The following is a 20,989-nucleotide window of genomic DNA, read 5'->3' as shown; positions in this document are numbered from 1 at the left end:
CGTTTCTAAAAAAGTTATAGGTGAAATATAAATTAAAAAAATTAATTACTACATAACGTTTATTGAAATTATTAAAATAATATAAATTAAACAACACATCGACACACACAAACATCGTGCTCACACACAATGCTGATTCACACACATTCTCTAAACTAAATTGGCAGTACTAAAAACATTGCCATATATTTCTCATGTGTGGAATTAAAAAGACACAAGTCTTAAAAAATATTTAGTTTAGAAATTATGTACAAATGAATCAGCAAAATTCACAATAATTTGTGCAAAAAAATTTTTGGTAAAATAATACTTTAAATTAACAATAACAAACAATAAAATTACAATATCAAAGACAAAACAAACATATTTATTTTACTGACTTTGTTCAATATTAAGGTACAATTTTTAATCTTACAGCATTTGCCTTGTTTATGTTAAATAAATAAAAAAAGAAAATTGATACTCTATGGTAATAACATCTTGGTATAATTTAAATTATAACAAAAAAAAAAAAATATCACACGTCAAAATGACAGATTCATAAAAAGGTACAATTTAAACATTCTCGATGATATCCATTTTATATATTTGATTCTGGTCTTAAAAGCGATCATAACTTTTTTAATTTTAACGCATTTACTTTATTGCATATACCGTAAAAAACTTTTTATACGTGTAATATCAAAAAGGATCGCGGTTACAACCACAAATATATAAAAAAAGTCGTCTACATAAAATAATTTACAATCAAATATATTATTATCTTTGGAATGAAATAGGCTTTGAATTAACTTTTATCTATAGTATTTAAAATGGTTCCGAATGAACTGTCAAAAGCACATATTCTAATAACATGAGTAAACATAAACAAACCTTGGATTTAAATTTTCAATGCGATTTGATATATTATGCACTAAAAACAGTTCTTTTCACGTTGTACATTCATTTAATCATTTTTATGTGTAATCTTAGCGCTCACACACACATCGACACACACACGGTAGTGGTCGAGAGTTCGGGCGTCAGATGACGTCAGCGCAAGATTTGTCATTGTAATTGCGTTAATGTGTGCGTGATCGGTACACACATGTTGACATGTTTACACGTCAATTCTCGTGAACACCTTGGAACGCACGCCAATTTTTTTTTTTTTTTTTAATTTAAATCAAAACATTTTCTATTCACATCCCGTAACTATATGAAAACAATTCGTTTTACTTACGGGGTGATTCGAAGTCGATTGTATATGACGTAATGGAACGATACGGCTCGTTACTCGTAACTCAGAAGCGATTGGTTATTGTGGATATTACAACGATTGAAGTAGGACTTCGTTAAGAAACATAAGCCACTTTCGATAGCATTGTTTTATAAACTGTTAACAGATAAATAAAATGGTTCAAAATATTAAAATAAATAAAAAGCATTACACAAAAACAACCGATCCGATTTCGATAAAACTTCGAGTTTGTAAACATAACTGAAAACTCATATAAATTTTATAACAGGAGCCCTAGCTAAACACAGCGGGCGGATGGGACGGCGACTTATTGTGAATTCAGACTATTGTCACTAGATGGCGCTGTTTTAATTTCAATCAAATCGCAGATAACGTCAACGCTATCGAATAAGTAAGAAAAACTTTGCTAACTAACGCACTAGGCACGCTGGCCACGAATTTTGTCGCCAAAAATAATAATTAAAAAAAAAAAACAGATTAAAAATGGTAAATATATTAAATTCAGGCGTTTTATCCCTTATATAGTTAACAATACAATCTTCTTTTAATTAAAATTCTTCTCCGTCACAGCGTAGAAAGTTCTAGAAATATCTCTTAATCATTATTCCGTCTCTTTCTCGATTTCTTTAATAGCGTCACGTCGCTCCTCGACCTACGAAGAACATTTTTTACACCATTTTTTTTGTATTAATTGTCAAATAATTATTACATATTGCAACAACGAATACTTCGTTAACGTGTCAATAGACGGCGCTAGTTGTACTTTAAAACGCGTTATACAAGTGTTATCAAGAACTGACCAATAGGCTTCAGCCACATCAGCTAAGTCTACGACTTCACCCAAAATAAAGCGGGGCTATTAAGTTTGTAACAAATGCCGAAGTTGAACGAACTTTTACGCTTCCAACGGAAGACGCGATGCGCGGGAGAACGAGGCTTACACAGAGTTACTGACCGACTACCATCGCCAGTAGTAAATACGAACATAACAAGTTCGTACGCGCATTTAATTATCTAATAAACATTGCTTTAATAAAAAGGCTCTTGATAAGAAATTTATATTTTGACTTTCGTCTGCCCCTTCTCCCTTGGAAATAGTCTACTGACGCTACATTTAAACTTTAAACGTGTTGTTTTCTTGTAACTGCACTGTGCGTATGTTACCCTAGGGCTGGCCTTGCACGGCCGGACTACATCACTGAATTCATAATCTGGATTCCGGTATATTAACCCAAACATGGAATGTAAAAAAAAAAAAAAACCGGAATTAATAACGCTCGTCCGTGTCGTTTCATTTCATCAGATCGATCTGAGAAAATGCATTGCCGTTCTTTCTACATCTATACTAGTCTTATAAATACGAAAGAAACTCTTGTCTGTGTGTCACGCTTTCACAGCTAAACCACTGAACCGATTTTGATAAAATTTGGTATTGAGCAAGCTTAGACCCCGAGGATGGACATAAGCTACTTTTCTTTATCCAATAAAACACGCAGGCGAAACCGCAGGCAATACTAGTTACCAGCTGTTTTTAGCGAGCTAAAGTGTACTATCATCTCGGAGTTGGCATTTCTATCGACGGATGGTAACACCACAAATCGCAATATCGTCTTTATTTCGTCGAGGATCAAATGTTACTAAACCAAATAAATACAATCCTCATACTATAAACAAGACTTTTTCATTTTTCAGCGTAGATTAAATGATAAACGAAAGAAAGATATATTATGTACTATTATGTATAACTTTGAAAATAAACGCCTAAATTTAAAACGAACCTTAACACTATTGTTATTTGGTTGAATTTCGTTTGTACTTTTCACTATGCGATAAAAATATTTTAATAAATAAAAATATATTATATTAAATAAATAAATAAACGAAGCGACATATTGTGTAGTCTGTTACAGAAAAGACACGAACACTACATTTTTTTTTTTTAATTTTAAGTCTAATTCTGCCCTGACGTCATGCGTTTTTCCGTTTCTAATATTTTATCAACTATCGGTCCCGGACGGAGAGAGAGACCCGATCTTTTGTCTCGCTCTTTCTTTTGTTCGACCTGTAATTATTAATATTTTATACATATAAGATTCATATAGAAAAAAAACGTTCAAAAACAAATATACAACTTAACAATGTCCATGAAATTGAAAATTATTTAGGAGGTGTACTGCATCGTACAGATAAACAAAATAATATCATCTACATCTTACAGATAAATAGAAATAATTGTATTTATATTTCTCTAATGTTTGATAAGTTTTCATTGATGCTGGCATTTATGTTTTTGTAATAGTTTACGTATGATAATAAAAAATAAAATAAAAATGATTTAAATAAAATAATTATTGAGTAAGAAAAGTAATGAAAAAAATTTGAAGAAAAACGGAATAATAAACTTTAAATGTCGTTTCTTTGGATACAGAGCAACCTCAAGTCTATTTATTTCTAATCCTTAAGATAATAAAATAATATTAAAAATTAAGCTACATATATAAGAATAAATGACTTAATATAAATAAATAGCCCAAACAACATGAAAATTTGCCTACCGGTTTTTTTTTACACAGCAGATTAACAGTAGGGAACGAGTTTTGAAATTATACCTCTTAAGGTAGCGATAAAGGGGGCGAAATTTTGTATGAAAATTCTTTAATATTTATGAAGGAACAATAATGGAAATTGTTATAAAGCAATTCTGAACTATGACACGAGCGAAACTCAGTAAAAAAGTAATGAGCGAGCGACTAATCACTAATATTATTTGGAGTACGCTCACCTCGGGCTCGCCCAGCAGCGTGTTGGAGAGGTAGGCGGCCTTCAGAACCCCTCTCCAGTAGAGCTTCTCCAGGGGCCTGTTAACGCACCAACCCACACAGCGGATACCCAACGTTCGCCAATACAACACTTCGCTTCTGAAATATTAAAAGAAAATGTTGCAATTAAATATAATATAATATCAGATATATATAATATCAGATATATAACGGACGTATGCCTTGCGTTTAATGGCTAGATTTAAGGCCGTAGAACTCGAGGTACTGGGTTCAAACCGCAGGTCGGGTCGTTAAAAATTTATTGCGTTTTTTCCGTCGAAATATTCTCAGTAGCAACCCGGAGTCTGGAAGTTGGAAGTGTGTACACTCCCGAGCCTTAGAAAGCACGTTGAGCCGTTGGTTCTACGCTTGCAATCTTACCGATCGTTTCGTATTGCCGTCCCATCAGATTATGAGTCAAGGAAAAGAGAGTGCACCTGTGTCTGCGCACACACTCGTGTACAATAATTTGTCCTGCTCAGTTGGCTAATTTCCCTTAAGATTGGCTACCGTAGCCGAAATCGGTCAATAGATATAGCTTGGAACCAAGTAATAAGCTGAGAGGTGCAACTGAAAGTAACTGAAGGTAGCTTCAATACCATACACTTAAGACTGAGCTGAAAGTAGTCTTGTTCTAAAAAGTAAATTTTTGTTCGCGATGATTCCAGTACTGGAGCGCCAGTGACACCGGTCGTGCCCCCCCCCCCCCGCGTACTCACGGGCTGACGGCGTCCTTGTGCAGCAGCACGGCGCTGGCGGCGGACCAGCGCGCGGCGCGGCGCCACGTCAGCGCATGCAGCGCATCAGCCGCTCGCAGCGCCGCGTGCAGCACCAGCCGGTCACCAAACCTGGGGATTGCTACCCATGTGAAGCTGACTTTCGCAGAAGGCAAGTACGGGCGGAGGAAAGTATCGCTAATTTTTCAATATGAATGACTTTTGATGAATATTTTAAAAAAAAACTGGACATGTTACCGACCGTCATACTTTATGGCCACTTTTTTACGCAATCGCCGCTCGGACTATAAAACTATAAATAAAATGAGAATCAATCTGAGTGTTCATACGATCGATAATACACTTGTAAGCGATATAATATTTCGTTTCTTCTATCTTTCACGTACCGCAATCACACTGCAGAAGACTACGAGTAACGATTTACCACATTTGGTCCTCGTGACCGGACTTTTAGTTTTTCCACTGACAATCTTTGAAAATTTAACAGATTGACAAATCATTAGATTGTTCATTCATTCCAGACTTCGTTTCAGTTATTTATTTTGTTATTTATGTTAAAAATAATTTTTTTTGTTATTCGTCAATTACGGAATTTTTAATTTGAATGTTAAGTTAGCTTACAATTGATATATATTTTGTTACAATATTTTAATACATGCAATAAGAAAATGTTATTCTTAATATATAATGTTGGCTTCCTAATTAAAAAAAAAATGTACTTATTTACGAACGCACCTAATTTTTTTTCTAACCTAATCGATAACGCTGTAAATATGTCTTTAAAAAAGTTTAATAGCCATTTTGGCCAAATCAAATGTCACATTGATGAGATTCAAATTTTTCTCACGAAACCAACTGATCAATTAGTTGATTCGAGATTACGTCACAACGCTTAAAACAATTCGACGCGTGGACAGATGGAGCCAAACTAAAGAGGTGTGATTTTGTAACAGCCTTTCGACTTCGGTCGGGACACATCCCGTTAAATAAGTTTGCATATATGTTGGGTAAGACAACATCACCAAATTGCGATGTATGCGGTATAGTTGAAGATGCTGTGCATGTTATCAGGGAGTGTGTTCGGAACGAAGCCGAAAGGTTAGAATTTTGATATGATGAAGTAGGTTTTTATAATAGTGTACTTTCAGCTCCGACTTCGGACGCATCTAAAGCATTACTTAAAATAGTAACTAAATTTATTAAGTGTAGATAACAAAATCTGATAAATAGGCATATAATAATAGTTATTTTAATTATTTTTTTAAATTGTATAGCAAAAGAAAAATGTGTAGAACTATGAGGGTGACATTTTCTTGTTAGAAAAAACCCTCTTTAAAATTAAAAAAAAAAATTCGACGCGTGCCAGTCCGATCGTCCTCATACTAACAATGAGTTGAAAGGCAAGATCGTTCCCTTAATAAAATTATTAGAAATATTATTTATATATATGGCAACATCAAATACTTACTTTATTTGTTATTATCTATTGTTGTCATGTGTACTCTGTGATATGTATTATTTTATCTTGTTCGTTACATGCTAAAAAAGGATACGTTATTTTATTAAAATCTTTCGGCAAAACATCCATTTTTGTGAAACTCAATTTAGAAGACGTAAAATGAAATTAAAAAAAAAAATTGTAAAATGACAAAAGCTTTACGACAGATAAAAAATATAAAAGTGACATCACTAACCTCGGGTTACTTGGACCGTTCTCAGCGTCATAATCCTGCGCGCTGAAGCAATAAGGACGGTAGCTGATAGCGCCGACTATCTGCGGGTCCCTTTTACGTATCTAAAAAAATAAATAAAAAAAAACGTTTGCATCAGCAACGTTTCACGCAAACGTTTCTATATGTAACGTTTTGTGAAAAATATAAGATGGGTGCCTATTTTATTATGTAGCCGACTGATGGAAATATAAAGTATAAAGGAGTATGTCAGTAGCGCGTGTGATCGTTTGTCTAGCGACCCCCTTGGTCTCTTGCTCTCAGGACAGCGCCAGCGCCGGACGTGCGCACTGACTGATTTAATAAAATCAACAATATTGGACGACAATGGCGGCCATTTAAATGGCACATATATATAGTTAGAAGATTCCTTTATCCATGTAACATCTTGTTTAAAAAAAAAACGACGCGCGCTTATTTCAATCCGCCATTTTGTTAGTGAACAGAAAGTTAAAGTAATTAATTAATTATTGGCGCGACTTGTGATCTGTTGAATGTGTTCAAATTTATTATTTGTATTATAATATTAATTGAGTAAGCTATTTACATCAATTTGTGGGATTTGAAACTTCTATAAAGACCATTACGAATTTTTTACAGTTTCTCTTCTGAATACTAAATGTATATTATTACATTATAATATATATATGTATACTCAAGACAGAAATTCAGGGGTTTTGTTTATTTATGGTGTTTCTTTAAATTTTAATCATTACAATTACCTGATACAATATGAATGGATTGAACGTTGTTACAGCGGCGAACTTGTACAGCGTTGGTCGTGATGCAAATGTATCTATGATACCATTTACAACCTGAAAAAAAGATAGAAATTCTTCAATATATTTAATTTAATAAAATATACTTTTTCTTATATGTTCTAATGAATTTATGGATGATAGCACACCTTGGGAATGAGACCGCCGCATGCTTATTTCTCTTTTTTTTTTTTTTGTAAATGAAACATTATACATGTGAAAAAAAAAACCCTCGCTGAGCTTCTTTCATCGGTTCTACTCAGGCCTGGTGTTCTTTTCCGAACCGGTGGTAGTTTCTGGTCTGACTATCAATAAGCAAGTGTAATGCTTCAATGTTGAATAAATAATTTTGATTTTGATTTTATTATAAATGTAACAAAGACTATAACTTAAGGGTTATCCAATCATCGGTTGTCACTGTTACACTTATACACTTAAACTACACAATTGAAAGAGTGAAAAGTAGATACTTAGCAGATAAATAATGTTAAAAATATTTTTTGCATCATAAAATAGCGATAATTGGATTACCGCAGTGGCTACTCATCAAACCAGTTTAAACATTGGTTAATACAACATATACATAGCCGAGATGGCCTAGTGGTTAGAACGCGTGAATCATAACCAACGATCGTGGGTTCAAACCCGGACAAGCACCACTGATATTTCATGTGCTTAATTTGTGTTTATATTTCATCTTGTGCCTTACATCAAGCCATTAGACAGACGTGGCAGTCACATGGCACATCATAATTACCTGTTTGTCTTCTCCTTTTACATCAATTATCATTCTAACGTCGTTTGAAAGGAGATAGTCCAGAGCATCGTCGAGACGACACAGGTGGACTTCTTTGAACTGATGTCTGTAATCAACGCAAAGAAAAGAAATAAAACTTGATGATCACCACTGCTCATAGACATAGGTACTTTAAGAAATATTAAGCATTCCTTACATCACCAATGCGCCACCAACCTTGGAAACAAAGATGTTATGTCTCTCATGCCTGTAATTACTGGCTCACTCACCCTTCAAACCGGAACACAACAATACTAAGTACTGCTATTTTGCAATAGAATAGTTTATAGCACAGATCATTTCTATTTCAACTTATGACAATTATTTATATTACTACAATTATTTACTAGCTGAACCTTCGACATTGCTAGTATCGATTTTAATTCACTTAACAGCAAAAATATAATTGCTATAATTTATGATACGAATGAACTATTTCTAATGAAATTAAAACCTTAATGATACCCGGGAATACTCCTTATAAGAAATCTATATTTTAAATTATTTGCTTCTATAATTTTAAGCTGTTTTGAAGATTGTCCTGGCCAATCTGACATTTAAAAAAAAAATTGTTTTGTTTTTGGTAACTTATAAAAAGCCATATGAACTTAACTTTAACCATAGACAGATATTTATAACATTTTAAAAGACTAATAATTATTTACATTATTCTTTTTTTTTAATTCATTATCTAGACACTCATATTATATAAGTATTACTGATACCTGTTTGGGTGTGTAGCACCCACATCTATATTTTTTATGCTATCCCAGTCCATAGACTTGACATCCGTTATGGTACCACCCGTCAGCCGTTCCAGACCTTTATCATGTAAGAGCACTAAGTGACCATCCCTAGAGGTCCTCACATCCAATTCCACAAAATTACAATCTCTCTCAACACACTGTAACCAAAAAAAAAACAAACATAACAATAATTTATTAAAAAACTGAAATTTCTAAACAGGCATATTCGAATTTTAAAAATTCAACTTCAGTAGTACGTAACACAATGAAAACTTACATATTTAAACGCTTCCAAAGTATTCTCCGGCGCATCAAAACAAGCGCCTCTATGAGCGATGCATTTGACCACTTTCTCAGGATGCATCATCCCTTCCTTCGATCCGGGCTCCGGACCGAATATACTATCAACATTGCACTGCTCTGGTTTCTTTAATCTCGTCAAATAATAAACAGCAACTCCTAACAAGCCCACATCCACTCCAAGCGGCAGAACTGCTTGTAATGTCGATATAAATGTGAATAAAAATGTTATTAAATAATATATACTACTGTATAAGAAAGTAAATATCGCTAAGAACATATTTTCGATCGTTCGTTTATGCTTATTATCTAATGTGTGTTATGGTTTTCGAAAATAAAAAACATTTGCATTTCGAAGGCGGGGCTTATTTGACATTGACAGTTATTAATGGCGCGTTTAGAAACATCCCACTCTTTTAATATTTATTATAAAAACGATATCAAATCAACCTTAAAAATGCTTTTATTGTATTATTATTGATACTTACATCTTGTGATATAAAACATTATAAACGTAGGTACATAATTATCAAATAAATTGAAAATGTCCTTCGTGCTCATTGAGCATCATCATCGGACTACTAGAAACTACTAATGAAAGTTACTGATAATATTTTCCGTGACAAATTATCTTATATATTCTATATAAGTTATCTTAAGATAGGTGAGTTGAAAATTTAAAGTTAAAACTTAAAAACCATAAAGGTAAAATATACTGGGAATAAAATAAATACTTATCACACTCGTATAATATATATATTTTTTATAGTTATAACAAGACTATTTTAAAATGAGCATAAAACTAAGAAAATTAATTTATATCTACATCATAATATTTTACTTTTACATATTATCTTTGTAAACAAGACTAAATGAATAAAACAACTAGTTAAGTAATAATTAAATACATTTAGTTAGGATAATACATAAAATATAAATTTACGATTTTTATAATCATGGTTTATTTTTTCTAGTGTTGTATCTATAAAGTGTAAACGATACAATATATCTAATTATAAACAGGCATGTCTCCAAAACGGTCAATATGCTGGCGCCAACGAAGAGTGCAGTGGTACCGCCAAGAGAAGCTTAAAAAAGACCAAATAAATATCAGTAGTACAGTAACAGCCTGTTAATGTCCCACAGCTGGGCTAAGGCCTCCTCTCCCTTTTGAGGAGAAAGTTTGGAGCTTATTCCACCACGCTGCTCCAATGCGGGTTGGTAGAATACACATGTGGCATAATTTCAATGAAATTAGACACATGCAGGTTTCCTCACGATGTTTTCCTTCACCATCAAGCACGAGATGAATTATAAACACAAATTAAGCACATGAAAATTCAGTGGTGCTTGCCCGGGTTTGAACCCACGATCATCGGTTAAGATTCACGCGTTCTAACCACTAGGCCATCTCGGCGTTCATTGTCAAATAAATGTCAATTGTCGTCAATCAGAAATAATTTCACTCAAAGAGGAAATAAAATAAATATATTTATAAATATATTTAGTGTTGTTACGTACAAAAAAGATCATCAATGCTGAATATCACGTCGCGATGAAGTCGAAATTTTGGCGGCATCAGTGTGAATCTGACAACTGCGTTCGCAGGTTCCTCCGACGTGTCATTTATGTTTATGGAAAAAAAAGATCGTGACGTCAGCGATACGACGACCGTGCCGTGTCTTTTCTGTTTTAACTTCTCTAAAGCCTCCAGTACACGTTGTGCCCGTCAGTTCGGTTGGGTCAGTGCAATGGTTCACAAAAAGAGCATTGGCTGCTTAATATGATATGAGCACTTAGTCCAGCACGCTGGCCTAATGTATTCTATAAAGGCTTAATTGATACGAAACGATAACTCAACGTAAGCATTTCAAATTTGTAATAACTGATCAAGCGTCGATTTTCATGTTTTGATTATTATGCGCGTAACAATGTACCTTATAATAAATAGATTATTCAGTTAAATAATAAAGACCCTACTTACAAGCATTGTTCAGCGGTTGTTTAGATAAACACAGATGTCCCTTTTTTGTCATCATTGATTTGACATTCGAAAAAAGGCACAACATTGTTTAACTCGTCTATTAATTAAATACACATTAGAACTAATTTACAAAGCAATTCTATTTGTAAAACTAAATTTCTATTTCTATTGAGATGCTTAAATTACTTTATCTAAATTATTTTTAATGTTTACATGTAAAAGAACTTAAAATAAAAAATAAAACTCACCGAATAATGACCTTTTTGGTATGTGAATAATAGTTGAGTTCTTCGCACTGTGGCATACACGAGCATTTAGCAAGGTTCTTTGGTAAATTGATGAGTATCTCGACGTTCCGTCCAATGCACGCCATGCCGTGCGCATCACACACGTCGCCATCTTGTTTTGTTTAACCAACCAAATATTTAAAGAAATATACAAATTAAAAAAATAATAATAATTTAGTGCACTAACTTTTTAAATAAAATGAATTCTTGACTGAAGTAGTCAGAATTTTTCCGATCTGACTAGATTTGTAAAAACGATGTCATTATTGACAAATATCATTAAAAATATAATGTATCAAAATAGGTCGCAAGCGATATATATATTTTTAAATGAATTGCATTAAACGCTCAAATTTTAAAATCGATTTAGAGTGCAATGTTTTTGTTGTTGTTTTGTTGTTGCAAACCTGTCACACTTACAGTTAAAATTTGAATCGGAAAAAACAGTTCTTTTATTTTACATAGGTTGGCAACGAGCCACTTGATAGTTAGTGACCACCACTGCCCATAGATATTGGCGTTGTAATAAATATTAACCAATCCTTACATGTCCAATGCGCCACCAACCTTGGAAACTATGATGTTATGTTCCTTGTGTTTGCAGTTACATTACTTATACCTTTTAAACCGTAACACAACATTCCTAACTACTGCTGTTTGACGGTAGAATATGGTATAAGTAAATGATACCAATCCAGACGGGCTTACACAGAGCTCTACCACCAAGAAGACAACGTTTCTATATATAACGCTGCAAACGTGAAAAATTAATCAGATGTGTCAACGACTTTTTTGACTTGGTTTTACTTAATAATGTTATTAGTAAATAAATATAAAGCCCGTGATACACATGTCTGTAATTAGCACAGAAGCACGTCTGTTACGAGCAACGAAAATGTAAAATTTATACATGACATTGGCAGAATATTTTGCGCTCAGCTAGTGTATAAAACACGACAGAAAAGAAGAAAAAAAAAGTTAAACGCTGGCCACGTTTCGCGGCTTTGCATTCTATTAGATCGCAAACAAGATTTTTATCCAATTGCGGCTCATTGATTTCAAGTGACAATACCCGAGAAGTTTCTAGAAAGTGTTTGTCTAATATGACACCTACAATCACGTGTACACGTGGTGGACGTGTACGTGTGACACCTCACAGCCATAAAACTGACCGCCTTTGACGTGAAAATACGGACGACAGCCGCAGAACATGACCGCCATTCGGCTCCGGCAGTGCATCTGACATAGGCCGAAACTATACGCCTGTAAAAATTATAGGAACGTCAATAAAAAAGTGATTTATTACACGTGACAATGAGACGAGATGGCCCAGTAGTGCACATCCGGTGTAGCCTTACGACTCACGTGTTTTTATTATTACAGTTTCGTTACAGATTAAATATTTAAAAAACTTTGTTCTTAATTTAAAATTACAAAACTATCCAGCAATTATAACCTTCTCATGTATCATCGGTGACAAATACATTTATATCAGTATACTATATAAGTACCTTTTTAAAATTATTTATATATAACTATGATTATATTAATGTGAAAGAAAACGCCCTAAAACTAAAACCTGCGTCGTGCAACGTATCGAATGCAACACTACCACGTGTATAATCTGTGAACCAAATTGGAGCAGTTTAGGGGAAGCTCCATGTCATTTTCTTAGCAGAAATCCAATAACCCCTTAAAAACAAATGTCTTTACCAACGGAACATTCTACTTAATTTTTTAATCTTTTATTAATTCAGACCTTAATGGAATTTCCAAGCCATTCATCAGGATACCTGCATCTTCTCTGTTCAGGTCTCAACCCTTTGATTCTATTCGCAGCTTCGATTTCCACCACCTGGATGTTTAAATATTTTTAGTACTAGTAACGCCGTGGTCCGGTTAAGGGGAGGTGGGAAGAGAACAATAATAAGGTATACGAGCAAAGAAGGAATTCAGGGTTAAGCTATCATTTATTTTATTTGACAATAAAAGTGTAGCGGTTTATGCTTTTACGCAGTAATTTTTCACGTATCGGTCTGGTTTTTGTGCCCCATAATGACGTCACATCGGATGATGAGAGTAATAGTGCATTTGTGTTTGCGCATGTTGTGCAAATATCCTGCACAGTTGGCTAGTTTTCTGTGTGATATCGATCAGATATACAACATCATCACCAAGTGGTTTTAAATATTAACTTTATAGTTAACATTTCTTACAATGCCAATGTCTATGGGCGTTAGTGACTACTTACCATCAGGTGGCCCATATGCTCGTCCGCTTTCCTATTCTATAAAAAAAAAGTAAAAATAACAGTTTAAGCAAAACCTTAAAATCCGTGATTAATTCATCACCAGGATAAACTTCTCCTGTTGGATTAGAGATGGCCGTAGCAATGTCGAATGGTGAATGAATGAAATACTGTAAACGAGAAATATCAAATTTTAATTGACTGTGGCACACAGCACAGCACACGTTTCTTCGCTATTTCTAAATGAAGTCACTGTTGCTAGAATGGAGATATCATTGAAATTTTGACGGTTGGCGTGGTTTGTAGATACTTGCCTTTCACGTCGAAGGTTGTGGGTTCGATTCCCACCCAGGACAGACATTTGTGTGCATGAACATGTCTGTTTGTCCTGAGTCTGGATGTTGTTGCTATATAAGTATGTATTTACTAAAGAAAAGTAGCATATGTAGTATATCAGTTGTCTGGTTTCCATAGCACAAGCTTTGTACAAGCTTAATTTGGGATCAGATGGCCATGTGTGAAAAATGTCCCAGGATATTATTATTATTATTATTGAAATTGTAATGCAATATAAAGCATTGGCGACAAAACTGATGAGTATGTGTGATACCCTAGACAAACTTGTGAAAAGTGCAAATGTTTGGATTTGACATAAATTACTTCGAATAATTTTTGAGAAAAAATGTAACCTCGATCATATGTCTATATCTTTTATTTGAACTAATAAACTCAACTCGTCGATATCATAACCTCAACCTTTTAAATAGTCAAATAACAAAAAGTATAAGTATTTTAGCCTGATGTCTCTTCAGGACCTGACTCCACGTGCTATAAAAATACAGTTGACCAATTATCATTTTATACAAGTATACTCTTGACTTACTCTAACACCATTATCACTGGAATCAATCTGGACGTAACACGACTCGCTGTGGTAGTGACACTTCATGAGGTCCTGGTGCTTCCATAAATCATCATCGACCGTCTGATACTTAGCGTATTCAGAATTAAACGTTGTACAAAGTCCCTCTTCAGTCATTACTGGAACCCATTTAACCTAATGGACGTAATAATATTATCCATAAATAATTGTATAACTTCAGCTCATTTGCATAGCGTAACAAAACTAACCATTTTATTTTGTGACATTGACGCCTTCAACGGATATTCTGGGTGCACGTAAAGCGCCAACTTTAGCAGGTCTATGTTGTTCACGGTTTCATCGCTCTGGTATTTCCAGAAGTTCTGGAGATTACCACGGAACGATATCTCCGCTATCAGCTCGACGAACTCCGAATAATACTGGTATTTTTCTTGATCGGAATCTTCTGTGACGTTCCATTGACTGAAAGAATATAATGTAGGAATAGAAAATATAGGAGATGTAATAGGTCATTTGACTATAAAAATTTAGGAACAGCTTGTTTTGACTATGTTGGAAAAAGATTAAACACCCAGTAGAAAAACCCGAAACTTTTTTATTGACCCGAAACAGATTATGAACCCAAGACCTCCGGCCTACGTCCATATTAAATAGCTACTTAATCAATTAAATATATTGTCAAAATTTCATACATTTTTTTCGATCTATCTGTAGACGATGTTTTTTTATTTATTTATATAGAAAGTCTGAAATTAAGGGTGGTTTTGGACGGATATAATGTTACAGTGTAACACTCCTGCAGCGCTATTCTATAAGAACTCACTTCATTACTCAACCGTGACATGTTGACAACCAACTATGATGCGTTTATTCTTAAAATATTATGTATAAATGAACATTTCACGACTACTGTGTTGAGCTCGAGTTTGTTCTCACGGAATGGCACCGATGCAAATTAATACACTCCTGTCACGTGTGCTGAGTTGCATCCACTTTAAATATTTTTTTAAAAGTTTACGATGACAAAGACAACAGTATCATTCAGCTTTTGAGATATAGGCAATTAAAGTTATTTACTTCAATATGAATTCCCGGGCTTTCTCCTGGTTGACTCGCTCAAGCAAGCAAGCGGTCACGGCTGGAAAAGCCGTGGACCAGCCGCGATAATCTCTTTGCAGGGACACTACAACTGGATCGGAGTTGTAACGCACAAGTTGACTTAACCCGCAGTACACGGCGCCAGCGAATGCGCTGACGGTTAATACGAACCACAGAAACCTGTAAAATACTCCTTATTATACGCATCTAGGTACCTACTACCCATTAATCATATATTCTACCGCCGAACAGCAATGCTTAATATTGCTGTGTTCCGGTTTGAAAGGTGTATAGGTGCCAGAAATCAGGGTATAGTGGGTAACTACAGACACAAGAGTATAACATCTAATTTCTCAGTGTTGGTAGCGCGTTGGCGTTGTAACCATTTTAAATAATGTTTGTAACAATTTGATACTTAAAACACAACACAATAACATAAACTCTTTTAAAACTATTAATACTTATTTAATAAAAGAAAAATAAAACATCGCTCGAACAATATAAAAACTTTTTTGTTTATTTATAAGAAAAAAACAGCTGTCAAAAAAATTCACCGTTACCGCACAATGTGAAATTATTGTTATTTTTTATAAAAATATTTACATACCTTTCGAAGAAGTGAAAATTCGCAGCGACGGTATGCTTCAGGCCATGTAGCGAAGTCTCCTTGCAGAAGATTGCATACACCTCATATACATTCGATATGGCTACTTTAATCGACTGTATAATCAATTTCTTGCGAGTAAGGCAGCTCAATATTGCGGTAGGTTTATTTTCTTCTAACCTTTTACTCATTCTTTAAAAATAAAAAAAATACAAAGAATTTTTTATCACAATTATATATACAATTCTTCTGTACGTGTGTAAACTCCTAAACGTCTGGAACGATATTGATGAAATTTTACGTGTTTGATTGAGTCCCTGAGTCAGATTGAATCCGTTAGGTGCGTTAAGGTTTTAAAATTATTATTAAGAAAAAAAATTATTTCACCGATGATTTCTGGACGTGCAGCTATTATTCGATTCGAATAATGTATCATATTATTTATCTATGGGATATTTAATTAAATGTATTCATTTAATTTAAACTTTATGCTTTGGCTGTATGGTAAAACTTTGGCTCTACACATGGATATCTGTGTACTAAAACACGGGAATAAATAATAAAAAAACAATTATTAATAGGAAATTAAAAGATGTAGATTGAAGTTTTTTTAACATTTATAATATCAAATTTCTATTGTAGGTTATTTTTTTTTATTATTTAACATCTTTATTGACCAACACAATATCCATTGGAACAGAAGGCGGACATAATGCCTGAATGCATTCTCTGCCAGTCAGGAATCCGTTAAGGCGGTAATCAGTAAATTATGTCATCAAAAATATAAATACGTATATGTATAAAATAAAGAATAATAATATTAATATCCTAGGACATTATTCACACACGGCCATCTGATCCCAAATTAAGCAGAGCTCGTACTATGGAAACCAGACAACTGATGTACTACATATACTATTTTTTCTTTTGTAAATACATACTTAATATAGATAATTACACCCGGACTCAGGATAAATAGACATGTTTAAAATAAATAAAAATATACATTCACATATAAAATGCTACAAAATATATACAACATATGTATGTCATAAGACGACAAAAACTTGGAACTTAAGAACTTTCTGACAAAATATACTCTCGCAGACGAGTCTTGGAGGTGATCTTAGAGGTATATTTTATACTTACGTCAAATTTTAAATTAGCAAAAAAATATAGTATAAAAAAAGTCTGGCAACAATTTCTTTTGCGTTTAGATTTGATAATGAGCGTAAATCAAAGCGTTGAATGGGTAAATGAAAATATATTATTAAATAACGCGTTAATAACCGGTAAAACGTATTTTTAATTAAAACAAGGTTGCCAACTGTCATGATAACTTTATTTTTATTTATTTGTTGTACTTTTTAAATGTTTTTTTTACTATGAAATTTCCATTTCTATGTTGTATGTAGATAAACGAATTATATGCTTCCAACAATACTTGTTGGTAGGGCTTTTTACGAGACCGTCTCGTTAAGTCACTCATCAGATATTCTAACGCCAAATATCAATACTTATCCACATTGACACGTTTTTAATAATTAATATGATCGTTGATAGATTTAACAAAGGTTCCATTGCGTTGAACTAATTATGATATCGGCTCATTACTTTCTTAAAGTCTCTACTTTAGACTCATTTGACATAATTTATATTTACCTTTAAAAAAACTGAATTGGCAACCCTAGCTTAAAGATGACAAAAAAAGTAATGATACTTTGATCTGATTCGTCAATAATGGATATCATATCAATTGTTTACTAATGGAGCCTTGTGTTAGTTTCATGAATGCCTAATGGGTTTTAATGTAATAATTACTGTTATTATTCCCATTGTATATTATGGTAGATGCGATCGACGCGTGGTCGATACTATTTATAAATAAAAAAAAAAACAAATATCCAGCTCGGCAGCCATTTATTATATCCCTCTATATTTAAAATTCTCTTTGCCGCCTTTTTAAAAAACCATATTGCCAACTTAAAAATATAAAAAATAGAGTTACCACTTAACAGAAAAATATTACGTCATACTTATTTATAAATTACAACAAAATCGATAATGTATGAGAAAACATGATAACATAAATTTAAACTAATATTTCATATAAATTTATTATTTCCCTAATCACTAATTGTAGTAGTTTAGATAGGTTTGTTACATGTAATATAACTAAATTAAAATTGCTAAATACACATTATTAAAAAAAAATACTGGAACTATTTTTATTAACTTTTTTTTTATTCGACTGTAGATAGCGGCACTTTTGACGATCGGCTACTTTGTGTATCAATATCGAAAAGTTATTTTCAAGCTTGAAGACGACGACGGCCTCCGACGGAGGTGCTCTAGAACAATCTCAAGATCGCGATCCAAGTAGGATTCATTTATTAATTAGTTCTTTCGTTGCTTTTATTTTTTAATTCTTTAAAACTCTGGCCATGATGGAGCCTAGAACGCTTTTACAGTTTTAGAACAACCAATAAGATGTTCTTTTAACAGACTTAGGCATGAGAGATCCTCTTCCCCGTACTATGCTAGATTAAGAGTCAAAGATTTGAACATAATGCATACCATATATTAGTCGAGATCAGTAGAGCTATTCTGTACGAACGAACTCGAGTCTCATCGCCGCAAATGGTCGTGAAATGTTAGAATGTGATATGCGACATTGACCATAATAGTCATAACATTTTAAGAACACACGCATCAAAATAGTATATCACCATAAGTCGGTTGTCGACATTTCACGGGCGAGTGATGAAGTGAGTTCTTACGGAGTGCGATTCTGCTACTTGAACTTCTTCAATGTCAAAATGTCAATTCAATGTCAGAGTTGTTTTGTCTTTACTCCTTTATTGGAATATGGTGATGAACGGAATAAGGTGATGAAACTTGACATAAGTGACAGCCTGTAAATGTCCCACTGCAGGGCTAAGGCCTCCTCTCCCTTTTTGTGGAGAAGGTTAGGAGCTTATTCCACTACACTGCTCCAATGCGGGTTGGTGGAATAAGCATGTGGCAGAATTTCGATGAAATTAGACGCATGCAGGTTTCCTCGCGATGTTTCCTTCACCGAAAAGCACGAGTTGAATTATAAACAGAAATTAAGCACATGAAAATTCAGAGGTGCTTGCCCGAGTTTGAACCCACGTTCGTCGGTTAAGATTCACACGTTCTTACCACTGGGCCATCTCGACTTGACATGCTTAATAAGTACTCTATTGACATCATATCCTGAGAATTTAGACTTTCTAGCACTGCCCAACCCGAATCTATAAGGTTACAAAAACACGACGAAACGCTTCGAGAAGAGGTAGGTGCCCTACGCTTCCGTTGTCTCGCCTTGGTACTGCCGTGTCCGATAAATGTCTGTGTGTAAATTACGTACAATAATTTTATTACTTGCGTTCTAGATCTCGCTCAAGATCCAGATCAAACTACAAATTGGCGGATATGAAACGGAGAGGCAGGAAGCCTACACGACGCTGCCCGGACTGCAGCCTCTGTAACTATGACGAATAGTCTTGGTCGCACACAAAAGACAATACCTTAATCTAGATGCATTGTTGTTTGATATCAAAATTATATATTTCTATTTATTATTGTCCGAATAAACATTTCACTAAGCATTTGTTTATTTCAAATTGTAAAGTAATGAATTAAAAATATTGTAAAGAAAAAAACATAGATTTTTCTTTTTTTAATTAAATCTCGAAAATGTGTGCAAGGTCCAAAGTATTATTTTTATTTTTTTCTAATTGTCAAAATAAATATTTATTTATTTAAATTACTTATTTTTATTATACAAGTATATGCATAACCACGTATATTTTGGGCTGTCTCTTCCCTCACTCACAATTTCGTCACGACGAGATGGAAACAATATGGCAGGAAATAAATCCATTCCAATCGACTGGCCAGAAAGCTACGGCTACATCACTACGTCGTTAGAGAAGCCGCATTTATCATATTGAACAAAATCAGAGGCACGATATACAAATGGAAAATTTCATCTTAAATATGGGAACCTTATATTTTACGTAACAAACAGGAGACAGTATTGTTTGCTTGTGATATTAAGCTTTGTTTTTATAATGCCCTTATAAATGGATCGATGGAAAAACTTAACTCTGCAGGATTCGTTATTAAACAAATAAGAACGTTAACTGATGTAGATACAGCGGCTCAATGATATTAAAAAGTATAATAAGGCTAGTGTATTTTAATTTCCTTCACATCCTAATGTACTATGGAATTCTATTTAGTCTATGTCAATACGTTTTTTGTGGTTGGTACGTAGACAGATAAACTAATAGACGCAATGACGACTTCCTTCTCACAAGAAAGAGAACGAAAATTACGTTTCGAATGGGTTAGACAGAGATAGAATTATCAAATCTTTTGTCCCTTATCGCGTAACCAGTTTGTGTTTGTTTCGCTACTTAAGTAGCGAAACAAACACAAAAAACTTGACAGTTGGCGCGTTCATTGTGTTTTTTGTTCAATTTTCGCTTACTTTTGTATTTGAAAACGATTCTAATCCAGTGAAAAGGACGAGAAACAATCCTTATATCATATCGAAGGTTATACAATGGTGCATTGTCGTATTATTTCATGTTAAAGTGATAGCAAGAAGAAAATTGCCGGCGTGTTTTTTTACGCGTAAGTACGACGACTTTGTCCCTAAATATAGTTTTTCAGTGATGTTTATTTATGCCATAGCATGACGGAACCTTATATTGCATTAAAATCC

The 20,989-nt window shown here is 33.8% G+C and overlaps 2 protein-coding genes across 3 annotated transcripts; one reads left to right on the top strand and one right to left on the bottom strand.

The window, feature by feature from the left end:
• Nucleotides 1-1,110: 1,110 nt before the first annotated feature.
• On the bottom strand, nt 1,111-9,490 carry LOC126779583 (glycerophosphodiester phosphodiesterase 1). 2 transcript variants are annotated; one of them, XM_050503702.1, is made up of 8 exons: nt 9,104-9,490; nt 8,806-8,984; nt 8,042-8,147; nt 7,249-7,341; nt 6,491-6,591; nt 4,779-4,907; nt 4,023-4,158; nt 1,111-3,302 (listed from the first exon to the last, which is right to left on the bottom strand). In XM_050503702.1, the coding sequence occupies exons 1-8, from the start codon at nt 9,404-9,406 to the stop codon at nt 3,192-3,194; spliced, it is 1,158 nt and encodes a 385-aa protein (XP_050359659.1). In that variant the 5' UTR covers nt 9,407-9,490; the 3' UTR covers nt 1,111-3,191. The 2 variants fall into 2 exon arrangements, with proteins under 2 accessions (XP_050359659.1, XP_050359660.1); XM_050503703.1 differs by having other exon boundaries at nt 1,111-1,892.
• Nucleotides 9,491-16,166: 6,676 nt separating this feature from the next.
• LOC126779711 (uncharacterized) lies at nt 16,167-19,962 on the top strand. The gene is made up of 3 exons (XM_050503872.1): nt 16,167-16,389; nt 18,488-18,609; nt 19,650-19,962. The coding sequence occupies exons 1-3, from the start codon at nt 16,330-16,332 to the stop codon at nt 19,756-19,758; spliced, it is 291 nt and encodes a 96-aa protein (XP_050359829.1). The 5' UTR covers nt 16,167-16,329; the 3' UTR covers nt 19,759-19,962.
• The last annotated feature ends 1,027 nt before the right edge of the window (nt 19,963-20,989 follow it).

Source organism: Nymphalis io, chromosome 29, assembly GCF_905147045.1.
Source record: "Nymphalis io chromosome 29, ilAglIoxx1.1, whole genome shotgun sequence".
NCBI classification, from domain to species: Eukaryota; Metazoa; Arthropoda; class Insecta; order Lepidoptera; family Nymphalidae; genus Nymphalis; species Nymphalis io.
The sequence above is the reverse complement of the archived record's forward strand: the minus strand, read 5'-3'. Positions and strand labels throughout refer to the sequence as shown.